Here is an 18,699-nt window from a genome sequence, read left to right on the forward strand (position 1 = left end):
CACACACCCCAAACTATTACGGAATGTTATGGGTATACAACTAAGTAATAGTTAGGCATGGACCAATTTTCAGTAGAAAATCAACATAGAGTCCTGATCAGGGTTAACATTTATTGCAGATTTGGGACCGACCACTTTTACTCTCACCACCTTGGCATCACTTCTGAACTTTCTGAATGCCTGGATAGGTGGTTGGCCTCCTGAGGCAGCACTGATATTTCTCCCCTCCCCCTTCCACAGAATGACTCTCAATTTATCCATAGATGCTATCAAAATGTGTTTTTTTGCCCCCAAAGCCTGTCCTCAGTTTATACATGAGCATACACAATAGTTATCTTGATCAATCCGCTTGTTCTTCCTGCAAGAACTTGCATACCAGTATGTTGTGTCCTCACATACCATTTATTAACCACTGTGAATCAATGCCAAAGATGAGACAGTCTTGTTTCCCTTCTTTGCATTCAATATGGAGAACATCATTAAGAGCACCAATGAGCTCCATCAGGTTTAAAAAACCCAGCTTTCTTATTGGCAATGCTTCTTTAAAATGTGCCTAGATGAAAGAAAATATGGAAGTTGAAGGAACATACAGCATTTTCCTCTTGTCTTGACTTTCTACTGTTATACTAATAGTGCAGAAGCAGGCTGAACACATTCACTATCTGGAGAAGGAGAAATACGGCTGCTATATCACCCCATTTCTCCTACTACTTCTTCCCTCCCTCCATTTCTCTGTCTGGCTATCTACTCCTAAGATCCTCCATGTAAAGAAGGGCTCAGTCAGGCTGGTGTATTTTCTCAGAGAAAATGTTCCAGCTCCTTAAGGCAGGTAGCACATCTTTACAGGGAGTACCTGTAGACTCTGGGTAGACAGGTAGGCAAAGGATAATAATGGTGCAGTCTTGAGGGAGGGAGTCAAGGTGGGATAGTAACAGCTGCCAGCAGAACAAAGAACAGAGCACAGGGAAAGGTGGGATGGTTGTATCAGTCATCTAGAGTAGCACAGCTTATAACAACTAGCACCCCATGCCTAAGTGGGCAGCAACTGGAGGTCAGCCCTGTAGTAGTAATACAAATATTAATAATTTCTAAGTCACTTTATCTCTCTAAAAAAAACCTCCCAAAGCAGCTAAAGCTAAAGACTATGCAATACAATTTAAAATGGAAAAATATACAAACATTAAAATAGAATTAAATATAGAAATGTTAAAAAATACATAGTTAAAAGCAATAAAACCATTAAACAAATCTGTTAAAATACATAAAACACAGCACCCCCTGGCTTGCTCTTAAAAACTCTCTTCTTTAAAAACCCACCAGAATAAAAAACATTTATCTCCCACCAAAACTACAGCAGGGAAGAGAGCATTCTGGCTTCCCTGGACAGAGAGCTCCAGAGTCGAGGGCCAGCCACTGAAAAGTAACGCCCATCTCTCATTTCCACAAGCTTGCGAGGGCGAGTGGGACCAAGAGAAGGGCCTCTCCTGAGGATCTCAGAGCCTGGGCAGGATTGTCTAAGGAGATGAAATCAGCTGAATAGCTTAAAATGAGGATAAAATATTAGATACTTTTGTTAATAAGTCTTCCAAAAGGATTTAGCCTGAATGTTGATAAAACTGACATACTGCATACATTCTTGTATGCTGAAAAACAAGGCATCCAGAATTAAGATTATATCCTGTTGACACCCAGGTTAGGCACGGGTCATGTAATAGGAAGGAGAACTCAATGCCCCCTTCTCCTGGCTTTGTCCCCCAATTCTGTACCATAGCTGAGTCACAGAAGGGCAGAGACAGTGAAAGTAGTACAAATGAAGCTGAATAGCATAAAAATAGGAAGGAATGTGTCACCAGAAGCATATCCATGGGTATCTCATTCTTTCACATACAGTGATAGACTTTCACAGTAAATATCTAAAGTGCCATTCTCTATATGTGACAAATGAGATGTCCAGAATTAGGATAGATATATCAAGGTGCACAAGTTCATGGAATAGTTACACCTAGGAAGGGGGGGGGGCTGCTGCAGGAACCTCCTACATAAAGCTAAGTCTTCAGAAATGAGCTTGTCCATTTACAATGCCAATTTACAAGGTCAGAAGAAAAGCAAACAGATGGACTATGACTGGTGGAGGATACAACTGGCCTTGGGCAGAAAAAATACATCCGGGGTAAGGATAAAGCCCAGAGTAATGACACCTAGTAGAAATTAACAGCTCTAAGAAAGAAGACTAGAAGGTAAAGAAGTCTATGAGGAAGAATCTGAGGTGAGGTGGTGGTGGTGCTAAGCAGCTTGAGGAAGTTCCAGGTGGGAAACCAATGTAGAACCAGAAGGGACAGAAAGAAGGCACTCTTGAGATCTATTATTTATGTCTATTTTCTAGCTAACAAGCAGTTAAAATGGATTAATCCAAAAGTTTCAGAGTTATACACAAGCTTTGAAACTTTGTCATTTGAATCTAAGAGCCATGGTACTCGAATCTTAGATGGCCAAGCTGAAATGTCTTTATCCAGGGGGAAATGACCTCTGTGACTGAACACTTTGTTTCATTTCTCATGGCCATGAATGTTTCCTGTGATGGATTGTTTGGTACTAGGTCTGTATCAGTTTTCATCATGAAGATTTATTCTTAGTTGCACTTATTATTTCTGTGCACCATCTTGAACTCCTAGTTGCTGTCAGCCCACTTGCAATCTTTCAAAAGAAATAAGATTGAGAGATTGGCTTTCTTGAAGGTATTCCACTGTCTTTTTCATTCCCAGATATTATGTACACATTTTAAATTGATATTATTTTTTTGAATTTTTACTTGCACAGGGTTAGCTTTGACAGTAAGCAGAGCTCAAGTCCATGCATCCATTTATAATTGCAGTTAGCCATGCTCTATCCCTTTGAGGAATCTTTTAACAGGAGAATGAGAAGAAATTTAAGTGAGGATAATAACAGAGAAAAGAGCAGAAGTCTCACACCTGAGGGTGATTGGTATCATGTCAAGCTCAATTCTTGCAGACTGGGAGTAAATTGTTAATGTATATCTTTAACATCACTGACAGAAGGCTTTCCATGTCATTTGTTCACTGTGGATGCCCTGTGAAATATGGAAATTACTTTGTAGGAGTACTGCAACCTCAGATATGGTCTCTGTTCAGTTTCCAAGCAACTAGGATTAGTCAAACTGGATCTGAAAGGGAATCTGGACCCTGGGAGAGAAGTTGAGGAACCTGAGGAAGAAACCAAGTTCTCGGGGCCACCTCGAGTCTTTTTTGTTTTGCTGTTGTAGATCGGCAGACTTGGAATACTGCTGGTATCGTTGGTAGAAAAACAGCTGCTTCAGCTGATTGGAAGGGCACTGCCAAAAGAAGGAGTGGCCCTTTGACCTCTGAGGCAGAGGAGATGAACGGCTCCAAAATTACTGGGAGCCATGCCATCAGTTCCGAAAGGCAGCATAAGATTGAGGGTTGAAGCCATATTTCCTGGCCAACATCCTCATTTCTCAGTTGTTCTTTCGATTTAGAATAGGTGGATTCGTTAAACAAACCAGCAGCATCGAAAGGAAGGTCTTCAATGAGCACCCTGGCAGAGAATAAGAGGCTGGATGAATAAAGCCAAGCATGGCAGTGAATCGCAACCATGAGCATTTTACCAGCAGTGTCAGCTGTGTGCAATGGAAGCTTGGCCTAGTGATGCACCAGGAATAGAGCCTCAGTTTTGACAGAATGTGGAAAGTGTGGTTTGACATTGTTGTCCAGATGGTCAAAGAAATTAGCAATAGAGTCCAACAGATGTCTCTGGTAATTTACCATGCAGGCTCCATGGGTCAAGATGCAAGCCAACAACACAGCACTAGAGTAGACCTTGTGTTGTCGAAGGCTTTCAAGAGCAGACCTTCTTTTTCAAAAGAGTAGACCTTCTTTTCAATAGCATCAATCTTTTTATCCTCCTTATCTGCAGGAGCAGAATGAAGACGTTGGCAGGAGTGGGCCTGAGTCTCATCCACAATGATAAAGTTCAACTTCGGATGGTGTGAAAAACAAGAAAAGTCAAAACCAACACTTTGTGCTTTGCCCAGAAACTAATTGATAACCAGTGGACTTTAATACTGTAAACAGCATACAAATTACAAAGTCTTATTGTGTTTCGTCTCAATTTAATTAATGTGTCAGTATCAATTCTGGTACTATTTACCCTCCAAAATAACATATGCCATATATATCTATTTACTCAAGTCTAACGCGCCATTGAATCTAATGCACACCTCAATTTTCAAAACCCTGAAACCAAAAAAGTATTTGCTGGCAAATGTAATGTGCAGCTGCAAAAAGTGCACACTTTACAATTTGGCCAAAAAAGGTGCACATTACAGTTGCTGTCAGCTTAGAATTCCTTCTTTAACAACATCAATGCATCAAGCAACTGAAAGAAAAACCTTGGGGTGCATCTATGCTGTAGAGTGAATTCACTTTAACTGTGCTGACTTAAGACTATGAAATCATGTAGTTTTACAAGGTTTTCACCACATGCAGAAGCAGCAAGTACTAAATATCAAACAGTTTGAATGAATTGAGATATTCTAATGATACTTTGTATAAACAATATTTATCAAAAGACTCATGCTCATTAAGATCAATTATCAACTTTAATTTTCCTTCTATTTTAACTATAAAATCTTCAAGCTTTCGCAGACTCCCTGTGAGGATATCCCCAGCCCTGAGGGGATACACGAACCACACTGATACATAATAATGTAATAATAATAATAATAATAATAATAATAATAATAATAATAATAATACTTTATTTGTATTCCACCCTATCTCCCCTAGGGGACTCAAGGCGGATTCCAAAAACAAAAAACACAGAGGCAAACATTCAATGCCTCAAGACAGGTATAAACATGAATACATTAGCGACCCACCCAATACCACAGCAAACTGACATCGAACAACTAATTATAACATAAGACTTAAAATTACACAAACAGTTAAACAGTAGAATTATTATATCTAATCATAAAAACATTAAAAGATTTAGAATTGACTATAATTGCAATGATGTTCATGGTGCCAGCCAACCCGCTAGGGCCAGAGTGTACTGATTAATATCCGATAATATTAATGGACTATATATGTTTCCTTCCTGCTTCTTAAACTGTATCAACAGCAATATAGACAGAATGCACAGTAAAGACAAATTTATGTAAATGTAATTAATTAAGAAAATAGTACTCACCTCAAATTCCTGAGGTAACTTGGAAACAAGCAAGCCTTCTGGGTGTTGTGCTACAATCTAAATTTAAAACAAATAAACATATAAGGAAATTTTTTGCTTTGCTACGTTTACTTAAAACTTCACTTAAAAAGGGGAAGAGGCTATTCAGTGCACCTTCCATATCTGTAATTTCAGAAATTACAGTGGAAACATAAAACCATTTATTATATTAAAACAAATGGCTTTTGTCAGAAGATACCCCAGATTCTCATTGGCAGAAATAGAAAAATCCTAGAGATATACCCTCTCTTGGAACTTGCTAGGTCCTTCACTGAAATTCTATGGTAGCCTATGGCGAAAGCATACCATGGAATCATACAGGAGGCCTAGAAAATTCCTATAGTGGATATAGCTTGCCAGATGTGGGTAAGGGAAATCTGGTATGAGGGTCATAATGTACTATATGCTGAACTCATTCAGGCATTATTCCTTAATTTCCAATTTTAATTAGCAGGGTAAATGTAAACCAAAGTGTATCAATTGAGATGAACTGGCAAGGCATTGTTTAACTCACATCAGAGAGAGGTGGAGAGGAAAGCAGCATCGGGAAGAGAGAGAGTCTTCAAACACTAAGCTACACCTTGGTGGTTTTGCTTTTTCAGGACCAGCCTTGTCTTAAAAGATTAAATCAAGCTATAAGATGACATACGTTTTTTATTTTTTCCTTGAGTTCTGAGCTGACTATTCCTCCAGGTCCTTTATTGGCAAGTACTACTTTCATCTCCTTTTGTAGCTTTGGTGGTGGTAGTGGTGGTGGAGAATCTACAGAAAACTAGAGATAGAAGAAATGTTTATTAAATCCACACCACACCTTTCTATTTAAAACAGAGCACAAACCAGTTGATGAAAAAATATATTAACTAAAAGATAAAAAGCACATGAATTTAAAACATTTCAATTAAAGAATCAAGGAATGAACACCATCTCCAAACTCATATTTACCACAGCAGCAAACCAGCCTAAAAACCGAAAACTTGTTTGAACAATGGTTTTGTTGCCAGAGAACAGACGGACAATAAAGAGAGCCAACTGAAATCTTTAGTCAGTGCATGGGAACTCGTCTTCATTTTTACAAACACTGCCATTTCAAAATTTTAAGAAAATATGAATTATAAAATTTACACTGGAAATTTTATCATATACCAAATTTGGGGACAATACTTTGGATACACTGAATAGTTATCACAAAATAACGTTAAATAGTTATTACTGTAATGGCGGATAGGCAGGAGCAACTCTCTCTACTTGCCCCCAAAACTTCTTATATTTGTGTAAGTGACTTAGGTTAGGCGTGTTAAATTTATTTTCATCAAGAGCAACATCAGCCTTATAGTTGCCTTCAATGGGCAACTGTATTGCGGGTCAGCTACATCTATGGACATTGTATTACTCTTCTATTATAAAAAAAAAATTAAGTCCTAAAATCTAAAATTTGACAGAGGACCAACAGGTAAAATACATACAATGCCTGAATGATAAAAAAGTAAATAAATCTACAGAAATGCTACACCAAACATCTGGTATGGAAGCACCACTAGCCATTTATGTATGCATTCTAAGTGCTGCCTTGGGAAGAAACTGTTGTTGCTATTGCTTGCCTTCACTCACCAGGTTCAAAAAAACTTAATATAGCACCATTCTACCACACAAAGTAAGAATATCAAAACAATGAAATCTATCCTTACTGTCTCAAAATCACTGCCATATAATATCCCCGACTGTTTTTCTATAATTTAGACACTTGTATTGCAACATTTTGTACATACTTGTTCAAATCTCTCTTTAGATTTCAGCAGCAGGGGCTCCATTTTCAACTGCGGTAGAGAAGTATCACATTTCTCCTTTGGATCCTTAGTTTGGTCTTTTGTAGATAGGCCAGTATTCACAACAGGTGAAAGTACAGCAGTATGCAACGTCTGCTTCATCTCATTTGGTTGGATTACTGCTTCACCATAATAAAGTCAAGACAAAGATTTCAGTCATGATTTTATGATTTTCTATCTCCCTAGTCAGGAAACGCTGAAAGTCTCATATTCATTATTCAGCACTTCCACCCGAGAAGCAGAATCTTGGTATACAGTACCTGTCAATTTATCTCTTACTGACTCTTTCATCAACCAAAGTGCATGAGAGTTAAAGTAAAAACCATCACTGTGTTGAATGTGTTGTCGAAGGCTTTCATGGCCAGGATCACAGGGTTGTTGTGTGTCTTTCGGGCTGTGTGGCCATGTTCCAGAAGCATTCTCTCCTGACGTTTCGCCCACATCTATGGCAGGCATCCTCAGAGATTGTGAGGTATACCTCACAACCTCTGAGGATGCCTGCCATAGATGTGGGCGAAACGTCAGGAGAGAATGCTTCTGGAACATGGCCACACAGCCCGAAAGACACACAACAACCCCATCACTGTGTTGCTAAGTTATTTTAAAAAATAGCATACCCCAGGAAGTTAACTTATGATAATTTTTTCTAAGTATGAAACATGATTTCCCCTGACTTTCATGGGAGAAATAATATAGTTGACTCTTGGTATGCATTGGGATTTGGTCCCACTGTCTATCTGTGGATACCAAAATTTATGAAAGGCCATGTCCCATTGTATATAAGGGTATAGTAAAATGATGCCCCTGATATAAAATTACAAAAATCAAGGTTTGCTTTTGGATTAAATAATAATTCAAGCTATGGATTCATGGGTGTAGAATCTGTGAATACACAGGATTTACTATAGAGGCAGTCCCTGGGTTACAAGCATCCGACTTACAAACGACTAATAGTTAAGAACAGGGGTGAGACAACAGGAAGTGAGAGAAATCTACCCTTCGGAAGGGAAATTCACTCCTGAAAGAGTTGTCATGATGAAGAAGTGTCTCCACTGAAGCTTTATCATTAATCATTGTTAATACAATAAGCCAAATTTCTCAAAATCCAATTATCACAGAAGCAGAAAGTAAGAGGAAATATTCTAAACAGGGGCACAGACAGCAAAACAAACACCACAGGGATGTTTGCTCTTCCTTCTGTTATCCAAAGCTAATACATAGGCTGGAGTTACACTTTAAAATATACCTGTTCTGATTGACATACAAATTCAACTTAAGAACAAACCTACAGAAATTCTCGTTTGTAACTTGGGGACTGCCTATATTTACAAATGCTAAAAAGTATCTGACAATATGAAGTTAGCAATAACAATAATATCTTTAATATACTTGTAGTACAATCTTATGTGTCCCTATTCCAATGTAAGCTCTATTATTTTCAGTGGGGTTTAGCCATGTAAGTACATCAATGGTTACTGCTTGAATTTTCCAATCTTTTAAAACATGGAAATGTGTGCCACCTCCTTTCCAGAATTATTCCAGCTACTGAAAAATTGGACCAATCCTGAAACAAGCTCATTATCTATCATTTAGCTGATAAATGTTACATACTGTCAACTGCAAAAAAGGTGTACAACTAACAATATGCACAAAATCATGTGTAACAGAACAAATTATTTAAATACAAATAGATCCATTTTGCCTCACATTAACTAAAACTCCAACTCTCTTGCTACATGCCTTCTCTAAAAATGTCATCAGCTGAGAGAAAAACATCAGAGATCATGGTTTTAGGTAATTTATTCCACCAACATCCACTACTGCTCAATAGGAAATTAATTGTTCAAGATTCCTTCTGCCCCGTAGCAGAATACCACAAGAGATGCAAATGTGTAACTGAATAAATGGAATGTAAGGCTCTAATTTGGTAAGCCTTCCTACAGACTTAAGGAGTAAATCAAATAAGACTCAAGGATGCTAAATGACAACCAGTTCCGTCCCCCCAAATGCCCAGCCTGAATGTAAGCATATGCTATCTTACCCTTTGGCAAGTTGTTTGTCTGTTTCTTGGGTGGACTGTCTTTTAGAGTCAATAGAGAGCCTGTCTTTGTTTGAACAACTGTGATGATATCTGAAGCTGCATTCAACACCTCAGACATAGAGTAGAACCCATAACGACTAAACTCAAATTTCCGTCCAAAGTACAGAAAAAAAGTTTTGTCAAAGTTTGATAATAGGACAGGGGAAAGCTTCAGCAGTTCCTTCAGTTCACTTTTTACAATAGCTGGCAGAGTGGGAGGAAGCCGCCCCCTCCGAGGCAAACTTAGAGAACCTTGAGGGTGCCAAAGTAGTCCAGTGCGACACATGGAATTCAGCCTTTGCCTGTAAAAAGGTGGCTTCGGTTTACTTTTCTGTCTTGAAACCAAGTTTGCAATCTGCTTGGTGCACTCATCTGCAATAACTAAAAGACAAAAGCTCATAATAGTTAGAGTTGCATGTTATCAATATTTATTTCTTCCAGTCTCCCCTTTCTGTCAGCCCTTTAAAAATGGTACTATTAAAAAATGAAATTAGTTAACAGTATACTAGTTATGGAGTCCCCCGTGGCACAGTGTGTTAAAGCGCTGAGTTGCTTTCACTATCCTCGATCTAAACACTGGAACATTGGTTCACAGTAAACTGAACTTTATTATTGCCCCCTTTTATAGGACTTTACTCAAGAGTTTTTGCACTAATCATCCTCTGTACGTAGCAATTGTTGTCTTGGTTTTAATAATTGTCATGTTATGTTGTTTTATAATCTATGTTATTGTGTTGTGTTTTTAAATTTGGACTGTTTTCTTATGTAAGCTGCCCCGAGTCCCATTGAGGAGATGGAGGCAGGGTACAAGAAGTTGTTGTTGTTATTATTATTATTATTGCAAATGCAAACAAATCAGACTGCACTGAAAACAAAGATTGCCTTTCAATGCTTATGTCAGAGAATATGTAACATCTTCAATTAAAACCACAGAGCACATTTACAACAGTTAAGTTAAATTCCTTGTCTCTGTATATGCCTAAATTAATTCTCTATACATTTTCTCCATCACATTCACCTTTGAGGAGGACACTGCCATTCGCCATAGGGCATATTTTCACAACATCAGGCATATCCTTCACCAGTTCCATAACAGAGTGGTAGCCAAGGGAACGAAAAGGAAGCTGTTTCCCAACCAGATATCTATATTCTTGTTCTAAACAGGATGGGGTGAGGCCTTCCTTTGCTGGTGTCAGCAGTGACCTCACTTCCTTCTTCAATGACTTCATCAACTCTTCTTGATCTGACATGCTTACGCTGAAGAACACAAAAGGCAGAAGAAAATATTGTATGGGTAATATGATGTAAAGATATGACGTAATTTTAGTTGCAGATGAGGGATGATTTCTTTGGGACAATGACGTCCACAGAAGAAAGAACAAACATGTAAAGTGCATTAGTTCCAGGCATCATCAACAAATTTAAATAGTTTGGGTACAGAACACAAATAAATTTATTTTCCTGCTCATATGCCTTCTCCAGCATTGAAGAAGTGCAGCAACAAAGATTCCTTAAAAAGCACTACAATATGCATCACTGGCAAAGGTTAAGTCAATGCCAGTGTAAGATTCTCTTCAACAGAAAATCAAATATAACTTCGCCTGGAATGTATTCATAAATACATTTAATATCATTATGACTGTATGCTAGTAGTGTCAGGATTCAGGGACTATGAAACATGTTTAGCTTGCTGCAGTGTAATGCTTCACTATCCCATACGTAATTGGTTGACAAAAATGATGACTGAACAGAGATTTGTAAAGGTTGTCTCCTGAGGAATGAGTAGTGGTAGGGTTCATGCTGGAAGTCATTCTTGAAAGTGCCATTGCTCCCCAAATAATTGTATCTGACCTATATTAACTGCCACTAGCTTGAAGTTACTGATTATCAAGTGCAGACTTTTACCAGGAGCAAAAATATGATTACTAAAAAAACTACAATAAACACACAACACATACAAACATGATGTAACAAAAGCACAAAGAAATCTGATTTTTGGAACTCTAGCATTCACTTTCACAAACACTCAGTGACCTCTATATACACACATATACCCTATGAACTACCTTGAAGATGTATTGCTAAAGGTTTTCACAGCCAGAATCACTCGAGTGATGTGTGTTTTCCGGGCTGTATGGCCATGTCCTACTTTGAAGATCTTTTTAATACAAAACGTTAGATATTGGCAAGTGATGGGGTGCATCTCACACAAGCAGGAAAACATCTTTTTGCACACAGACCCACAAACCTCATCAGGCGCACTTTAAACTAGATCCACTGGGGGAGGGGAACAACAGCCTGGCGAACACTATATTACCCACAACCACAGGGAAGCGCCAAAAGGCTAAACGGAGGGTTGCACAAACACAGCAAGGACCAAGTACGGAGAGCACAATAATCCCAAATAAACAGCTCAAGGGGAGGTCACAGGGGCTTACATGTCTTTACACCAACGCTCAGAGCATGGGAAATAAGCAAGACGAACTCCAACTCTTAGCACAGCACCACACATACGATGTCATAGGCATCACTGAAACCTGGTGGGATGACTCCCATCACTGGAATGTAGCCATTGAGGGCTATAACCTCTTTCACAGAAATAGAACAAAAAGGAGAGGAGGGGGAGTAGCTTTATATGTCAAAAACAGCTACGTTGCAGAAGAAATGCAAGACTGTAATCTGGGAAACCAGCTAGAAAGCATCTGGATAAGAATCAAGGGAACCGGGACTCAAAAAGATCTTGTTGTGGGTGTCTACTACAGACCTCCGAGTCAGGATGAAGGACTTGATGAAGCCTTCTGTCAACAGCTGACCAAACAGGCACAAAGAAGAGATATAGTAGTCATGGGCGATTTCAATTATTCCGATATCTGCTGGAAAACAAACTCAGCCAAGAGTACAAAGTCCAACAAATTCCTCACTTGCCTTGCAGACAACTTTATGGTCCAGAAGGTAGAAGAGGCAACAAGAGGATCAGCAACTCTTGATCTAATCTTAACAAATGTGGAAGACCTGATCAATACAGTTGAAGTGGTTGGATCCTTAGGGGCAAGTGACCATGTGCTCCTGGAGTTTGCAATACAAAGGAATGCTGAAACTAAGACAAGTCAAACACGCATTCTCGACTTTAAGAGAGCTGACTTCCAAAAAATGAAGGAATTACTGAGCGGCATTCCATGGACACCAATATTAAAAAACAAGGGAGTTAAGGATGGATGGGAGTTTTTCAAAAGTGAAATACTCAAGGCGCAAATGCAAACAGTGCCAACAAAGAAGAAAAATAAGACAAGTGCAAAGAAGCCAGAATGGATGTCCAAAGAACTTCTAACTGAGCTAAAGCTCAAAAGTGACATGCACAAGAAGTGGAAAAGGGGAGAAATCACCAAAGAAGAATTCAAACGTATAGCCAACACCTGTAGGGAAAAGGTTCGCAAGGCTAAAGCACAAAATGAGCTCAGGCTTGCCAGGGACATAAAAAACAACAAAAAAGGCTTTTTTGCTTACGTTGGTAGAAAAAGGAAGAAAAAGGAGGCGATAGGGCCTCTGCAAGGAGAAGATGGGGTGATGGCGACAGGGGACAGGGAAAAGGCAGAACTGCTCAATGCCTTCTTTGCCTCGGTCTTCTCACAAAAAGAAAGCCATCTTCAACCTCAGCAACATGGAATGGGCGAAGGATTGGGGGAACTCCAACCCCAAATAGGGAAACAAGTTGTCCAGGAACACCTGGCCTCTCTAAACGAATTCAAGTCCCCAGGGCCAGATCAGCTACATCCAAGAGTATTGAAGGAATTAGCGGAAGTTATTTCAGAACCACTAGCAATTATCTTCGAGAGTTCTTGGAGAACGGGAGAAGTCCCAGCAGATTGGAGGAGGGCGAATGTGGTCCCTATCTTCAAGAAGGGAAAAAAGAACGACCCAAACAATTACCGTCCGGTCAGCCTCACATCGATACCAGGCAAGATTCTGGAAAAGATCATCAAGGAAGTGGTCTGCGAACACTTAGAAACAAATGCGGTCATTGCTAATAGTCAACACGGATTTACCAAAAACAAGTCATGCCAGACTAATCTGATCTCTTTTTTCGATAGAGTTACGAGTTGGGTCGATACAGGGAATGCTGTGGATGTAGCCTACCTGGATTTCAGTAAGGCCTTCGACAAAGTCCCCCACGACCTTCTGGCAAATAAACTAGTAAAATGTGGGCTAGACAAAACTACGGTTAGGTGGATCTGCAATTGGCTAAGCGAACGAACCCAAAGGGTGCTCACCAATGCGTCATCTTCATCATGGAAAGAAGTGACAAGTGGTGTGCCGCAGGGCTCCGTCCTGGGCCCGGTTCTGTTCAACATCTTTATTAACGACTTAGACGAAGGGTTAGAAGGCACGATCATCAAGTTTGCAGACGACACAAAACTGGGAGGGATAGCTAACACTCCAGAAGACAGGAGCAGAATTCAAAATGATCTTGACAGACTAGAGAGATGGGCCGAAACTAACAAAATGAAGTTCAACAGGGACAAATGCAAGATACTTCATTTCGGCAGAAAAAATGGAAATCAAAGATACAGAATGGGGGACGCCTGGCTTGACAGCAGTGTGTGCGAAAAAGACCTTGGAGTCCTCGTGGACAACAAGTTAAACATGAGCCAACAATGTGATGCAGCAGCTAAAAAAGCCAACGGGATTCTGGCCTGCATCAATAGGGGAATAGCGTCTAGATCCAGGGAAGTCCTGCTCCCCCTCTATTCTGCCTTGGTCAGACCACAACTGGAATACTGTGTCCAATTTTGGGCACCACAGTTGAAGGGAGATGTTGACAAGCTGGAAAGCGTCCAGAGGAGGGCGACTAAAATGATTAAGGGTCTGGAGAACAAGCCCTATGAGGAGCGGCTTAAAGAGCTTGGCATGTTTAGCCTGCAGAAGAGAAGGCTGAGAGGAGACATGATAGCCATGTACAAATACGTGAAGGGAAGTCATAGGGAGGAGGGAGCAAGCTTGTTTTCTGCTGCCCTGCAGACTAGGACACGGAACAATGGCTTCAAACTACAGGAAAGGAGATTCCACCTGAACATCAGGAAGAACTTCCTCACTGTGAGGGCTGTTCGACAGTGGAACTCTCTCCCCCGGGCTGTGGTGGAGGCTCCTTCCTTGGAGGCTTTTAAGCAGAGGCTGGATGGCCATCTGTCGGGGGTGCTTTGAATGCGATTTCCTGCTTCTTGGCAGGGGGTTGGACTGGATGGCCCATGAGGTCTCTTCCAACTCTACTATTCTATGATTCTATGATTCTATGATTCTATATCCAAACTTAAAAATAAACATAGTGAAATGGTCATGTTTACTTGGTTACATGCTGCAAGTCGCTTCTGCTGTCTACCAAGAGGTTGCCCAGGAAATCAGCCATCTACCAAGAGGTTGCCCAGGGGATGCCCAGATGTTACTATCCTGCGGTGAGGCTTCTCTCACTCTGGCACCAAGAGATGCAGAGCTAAGCTTAAGAAATGGGAACTACGAAGTGGAATCCACAACATGTGAGTGTGGAGAAGAAAAAGCCACAGACCACTTACTACTATGCAGCCTGACACCAGAGGCACTCCAAGTGTCCAGTTTCTGGTCAAAGGAAATCTAGTATGCCAAGTTTTTAACTTTGTTTGTGGTTTTTCTATACATTATAACTGTATTCTCAATTCTCTTCTGACATGGTAAACAAATAGCAAGCGAAATCGTCTTGAAGAAATATAAATGAAATGTTATTATTAAAAGAGTAAGGGAAAATAGAAAATGTAATGTATAAGTAAAGTGACAAATTTACTAGAAGAAATACTAATGGTTTAGGCCCAGAGGAGAAGGTAAGAAAAAGATGGGACAATATAAAAAGAAAGAAGATCAATGAGAAAGGCAAATGGAATTTTTAAAAGACAAAACTATTTTTGTTTCTCCTGAGCAAACAATGAGAATGGAACTGCTTTAAAACATAGAAATATGTATAACAATCCCCTCTCCTTCCTCATTCCTGGATGTACATTAGACTTATAGAATCATAGAATAGTAGAGTTGGAAGAGACCTCATGGGCCATCCAGTCCAACACCCTGCCAAGAAGCAGGAAAATGGATGAACCTAACAAGAAGCAGGAAGCATAGATGGACCTAACTTACTAACAAAACTCTACATATTATATCAACTTATTATACTCCCCCACCAATCTTACGATATTAAAGTGTGAAAATGAAAATAAAAATAACTGCCATGACTAAGTGCCCTTCCACACACTCATATAACCAAGAGACCCTCTCACAAATCCCGCAAGAACAAATGATGAGCTTGCAGCACTGCCTAGTTTGGAAGAAGTTAGCAATGCCATCAGCCAACAAAAAAACAACAAAGCCAGCGGACCTGATGGGATCCCTGCTGAAATCTTCAAAACGGGTGGACCTGAGCTGATACAACAACTCCACCAGCTCATTGAAAAGGTGTGGGTGACCGAGAAAATCCCAGCAGACTTCAAGGATGCCACCATCATCACCCTTTTCAAGAAAGGGGACAGAACAGACTGCGGGAACTATCGCGGTATCTCCCTTCTAACCTCCGCAGGGAAAATCCTCGCAAGAATCCTTGCAAACCACCTTCTCCCTGTCTCAGAAGACACCCTCCCAAAATCCCAGAATGGCTTCCGTCCCTCCAGAGGAACAGTGGACATGATCTTCACTGCTCGACAGCTCCAAGAAAAATGCCGGGAACAAAATCAATCTCTGTACATGGCATTCATTGACCTTACAAAGGCATTCGACACAGTGAATCGCAGTGCTCTCTGGACCATCCTCCAAAAAATCGGGTGCCCTGCCAAATTTGTGAAGATCCTGCGGCTCCTCCATGATGACATGATGGCAACAGTCTTGGACAGCAACGGCTCCCAAAGTGACCCATTTAAGGTGGAATCAGGTGTCAAGCAGGGATGTGTTATTGCCCCTAACTTATTTTCCATCTGCATCGCTATGATACTTCACCTTGTTGATGGGAAGCTTCCCACCGGAGTGGAAATCATCTATCAGACAGATGGCAAGCTATTTAACCTCAGCAGACTGAAAGCCAAAACCAAGGTCACCGCAACATCTGTTATAGAACTCCAATATGCCGATGACAACGTAGTCTGTGCGCACTCAGAAGAAGACCTACAAGCCACTCTAAACACCTTCGCAGAAGCATACAAGAAGCTCGGCCTCTCACTGAACATCGAGAAAACCAAAGTGCTCTTCCAACAGGCACCAGCTAATCCCTCTACAATGCCAGGAATACAGCTTAATGGTGTAACATTAGAAAATGTCGACCATTTCCACTACCTTGGCAGCCACCTCTCCACAAAAGTCAACATTGAGACTGAAATACAACACCGCCTGAGCTCTGCGAACGCATTTTTCAGAATGAAGCAGAGAGTGTTTGATGACCGGGACATCCGTAGAGATATCAAGGTGCTTGTTTACAAAGCCACTGTCCTCCCAACCCTGCTCTACGCTTGCAAAACATGGACGGTCTACATACATCACACCAAACTCCCGGAGCGTTTCCATCAGCGTTGCCTCTGAAAAATCCTACAAATCTCTTGGGAAGACAGGTGGACAAATGTCAGCGTGCTTGAGGAAGCAAAGACCACCAGCATTGAAGCGATGCTCCTACGCCATCAACTCCGCTGGACTGGCCACATTGTCCGAATGCCCGATCACCATCTCCCAAAGCAGTTGCTCTACTCCAAACTCAAGAACGGGAAAAGTAATGTTGGTGGGCAGGAAAAGAGAATTAAAGATGGGCTTAAAGCCAACCTTAAAAACTGTGGCATAGACACTAAGAACTGGGAAGCCCTGGCCCTTGAGCGCTCTAATTGGAGGTCAGCTGTGACCAGCAGTGCTGCGGAGTTCGAAGAGGCACGAATGGAGGGCTTAAGGGAGAAACGTGCCAAGAGGAAGGAGTGTCAAGCCAACCCTGACCGGGACCGCCTTCCACCTGAAAACCGATGTCCTCACTGCGGGAGAACATGCAGATCAAGAATAGGTCTCTTCAGCCATCTACGGACACACCCCCAAGACCCCACAACTGGAAGACCATCGTCGTCGGCCTACGAGGGATCGCCTAAGTAAGTAAAACCCAGAATAACAAGGCAGAAAATCCCACAATATCTGATTTGTTCTGGGTTATCTGAGTCCACACCGTCATATATTCCAGTTCAAAGTGGATAATATGGGATTTGTGGAAGGGGCCTTAATGCTATGGAATCCTGAGACTGTTGTGTAATGAGGCACCACCACTCTTTGGCGAGAAATCTCTGGGCCCTTCTGCACAGCCCTATATCCCAGAATACCCAGGCAGAAAATCCCACATTATCCTAGTGTGGACTCAGATAAACCAGTTCAAAGCAGATATTGTGGGATTTTCTGCTTTGCTATTCTGGGATATAGCGCTGTGTGGAAGGGCCCCTAGATAACCCAGTTCAAAGCAGATATTGTGAGATTTTCTACCTTGATATTCTGGGATATAGGACTGTGTGGAAGGGCCCTTAGGGCGTTGTAAAACTGCAACTCCCAGGACTCCATAGCATTCAGGCATGGAGGCTAAAGTGGTGCCAAACTGCATTGTGGATACATCCACATTCTCAAAACACAGTGCAATCTTATCCCTACCTAAGGAAGCGCCTATTCAATACAGCGAGGCTCTCTTGGGAAGGAGGCAGGCCTCTGTGCGGACCAACTCCTCAGACGAAGGCACGCCCGGCTTTCACAAGCCTAGCAGGCCTACCCCACAATGGCTGAGGAGAAGCATGCTCTTCGCCTTCCAGGCCCTGCCTTCTCTCCTTCCTCACGCTTCGTACTCGCCGCCAAAGAGAGGTCGAAGCGGGCTGCGCAGGCGCAGTGATCACGTTCGCGATCGCTCCAAGTAGAGCGCGAGCGAACGTAAGCTCTGCGCCTGCGCAGACGACGACCGCAGCCTACTTCGCCCCATCTGCGCTCTCTGGTTCAGAAAGAGAAAGGCGCGCGCTGGATCTCATGACCAGCCTTTTGTAGAGGAAAAGCCGGTCGATTCCAACCTGGAATGCTGTTGAAATATTAGCATAATCGCCACAGAATGCTGGAATTAAGGCCTCTTCCACACAGGTGAATAAAATCCCACATTATCTGCTTTGAACTGGGATATATGACAGTGTGGACTCGATATTCCAGTTCAAAGCAGATATTGTGGGTTCTTCTGCCATGATATTCAGGGTTATATGGCTGTGTGGAAGGGCCCTATGGCCCTTTTTTAATGGCCCTGCCTTAAGGGTTCCTGGCCAGTTGCCACTCAGGCCTCTTCTGCAACTCCTTCTGCACAGCCATAACCCTGAATGTAAACGCAGATAATCCACAATATCTGCTTTGAACTGGGTTATCTGGGTCCACACTGCCATATAATCCAGTTCAATGTGGATTTTATACAACTGTGTGGAAGGGGCCCTAGGCCCCTTCTGCGCTGCCATATAAAATCCAGATTATCTGCTTTGAGATGGA

The 18,699-nt window shown here is 41.4% G+C and overlaps 1 protein-coding gene across 4 annotated transcripts in view; it reads right to left on the reverse strand.

Moving 5' to 3' along the window:
- tdrd5 (tudor domain containing 5) overlaps positions 1-18,085 on the reverse strand; it is a 38,686-nt gene extending 20,601 nt beyond the window's left edge. The window contains exons 1-7 of one of the 4 annotated variants that reach the window (XM_016993016.2): positions 17,839-18,085; positions 10,190-10,428; positions 9,133-9,552; positions 7,035-7,213; positions 5,918-6,040; positions 5,230-5,286; positions 400-553 (exon numbers count right to left, since the gene is read on the reverse strand). In XM_016993016.2, the coding sequence (XP_016848505.1) occupies positions 400-553; positions 5,230-5,286; positions 5,918-6,040; positions 7,035-7,213; positions 9,133-9,552; positions 10,190-10,421 (1,165 nt within the window). In that variant the 5' untranslated portion in view covers positions 10,422-10,428; positions 17,839-18,085. The remainder of the gene's footprint in view (positions 1-399; positions 554-5,229; positions 5,287-5,917; positions 6,041-7,034; positions 7,214-9,132; positions 9,553-10,189; positions 10,429-17,838) is intronic. The other 3 variants (XM_016993013.2, XM_016993015.2, XM_008108920.3) reach the window with 3 other exon arrangements.
- Positions 18,086-18,699: the final 614 nt, after the last annotated feature.

The sequence above is a fragment of the Anolis carolinensis genome, chromosome 4, assembly GCF_035594765.1.
Source record: "Anolis carolinensis isolate JA03-04 chromosome 4, rAnoCar3.1.pri, whole genome shotgun sequence".
Taxonomy (NCBI): domain Eukaryota; kingdom Metazoa; phylum Chordata; class Lepidosauria; order Squamata; family Dactyloidae; genus Anolis; species Anolis carolinensis.